This window comes from Eimeria tenella, genomic scaffold, assembly GCF_000499545.2.
Source record: "Eimeria tenella Houghton genomic scaffold, Eth_scaff2813, whole genome shotgun sequence".
In the NCBI taxonomy this organism is placed as follows: Eukaryota; Apicomplexa; class Conoidasida; order Eucoccidiorida; family Eimeriidae; genus Eimeria; species Eimeria tenella.
This window is the reverse complement of record NW_013542691.1, coordinates 1,230-2,306: the sequence shown is the minus strand read 5'-3', so window position 1 is coordinate 2,306 and position 1,077 is coordinate 1,230. Positions and strand designations below refer to the sequence as shown.

Here is a 1,077-nt window from a genome sequence, read left to right as displayed (position 1 = left end):
CAGCAGCAGCAGCAGCAGCAACAGCAGGAGCAGCAGCAGTCACAGCAGCAGTTGTGCCAACGGGAAGAGAGTTCATTTGGATGGCGACGAGCAGCCCTTGCTTCTGCTGCTGCTCGGAATACCAGTGCTGCTGCTGTTTCTATCGATGTTGCTGCTGCGCTTTGGGTTATCGCTGCTGCTGCTGCCGCTATTGTTGCTGCTGCTGCTCTTAGAATGAAGGCGGAGAAGAAACTCGCGGAGCTCCAGAAGAGAGGCATCATTCGCAAGTCCCACAAACTCCCCAGGTACGCACAGGTCTTGCTGCTGCTGCTGCTGGTTTTGCTGCTGCTGCTGCTGCTATTTTTGCTGCTGCTGCTGCTACTGTTCTTGCTGCTGCTGCTGCTGCTGCTGTTAATCGGGTCTGTAACTTCCAGAGTTGAGGCCTGTGCTACCGCAGCTGCTAGCCCCTAGGAATGCAGTTGCAAGTTCTTGATTACTGCCGCTGCTGCTGCTGCCCCTAGCACTGTTGCTGCTGCTCCTAACACTGCTGCTGCTGCTGCTGCTGCTGCTGCTGCAGGCGTCCCGACAGCGTGATAGAGCGCTGCGACGCGCAGCAGATCCCAAAAGTGCAGAGAGGGGCTGACGGCCATATGCAGTTCTTTGGCGTTCGCCGCAGCAGGAGGAAGCAAGAAGAACTTCGAATGCAGCAGGAGGTATTGCTGCCGCTGCTGCTGCTGCTGCTGCTGCTGCCGCTGCAGTCGCCCCTGCTTTCGCTTCTGCTGCTTCGCCTCATGATGCGCATGTGCTGTGTCAGCAGTCCTGCTAGAGAAAGAGACAGCAAAACTCGAATCTGCTTCTGCTGCTTCTGCTGCTGCTGCTGTTGCTGCTGCTGCTGCTGCTGCTGGGGTGTCTGTACACCGCAGGCGGGGCGGTATGAAGACCCGAGCATTACAGTGCCTTTGGAAAAAACTCCGAAGTTTTCGGAAACGAAAAGAGTGGGGGAGAGGAGGCCTTTGTTTGCCTGAGGTGTACGTACAGCTGAACGCTGCTGCTGCTCCTAGCGCCCCTGCTGCTGCTGCTGCTCATTGGCTCCCCTGC

General features: G+C 57.4%; 1 protein-coding gene across 1 annotated transcript in view; it reads left to right on the top strand.

Moving 5' to 3' along the window:
- ETH_00043415 (uncharacterized protein) overlaps window positions 1–1,004 on the top strand; it is a gene marked incomplete at both ends in the record, with an annotated part of 1,669 nt that extends 665 nt beyond the window's left edge. The window contains 3 exons of the mRNA XM_013375502.1: window positions 213–284; window positions 557–692; window positions 903–1,004. Coding sequence (XP_013230956.1) covers window positions 213–284; window positions 557–692; window positions 903–1,004 — 310 coding nt within the window. The remainder of the gene's footprint in view (window positions 1–212; window positions 285–556; window positions 693–902) is intronic.
- Between the last annotated feature and the right edge of the window lie 73 nt (window positions 1,005–1,077).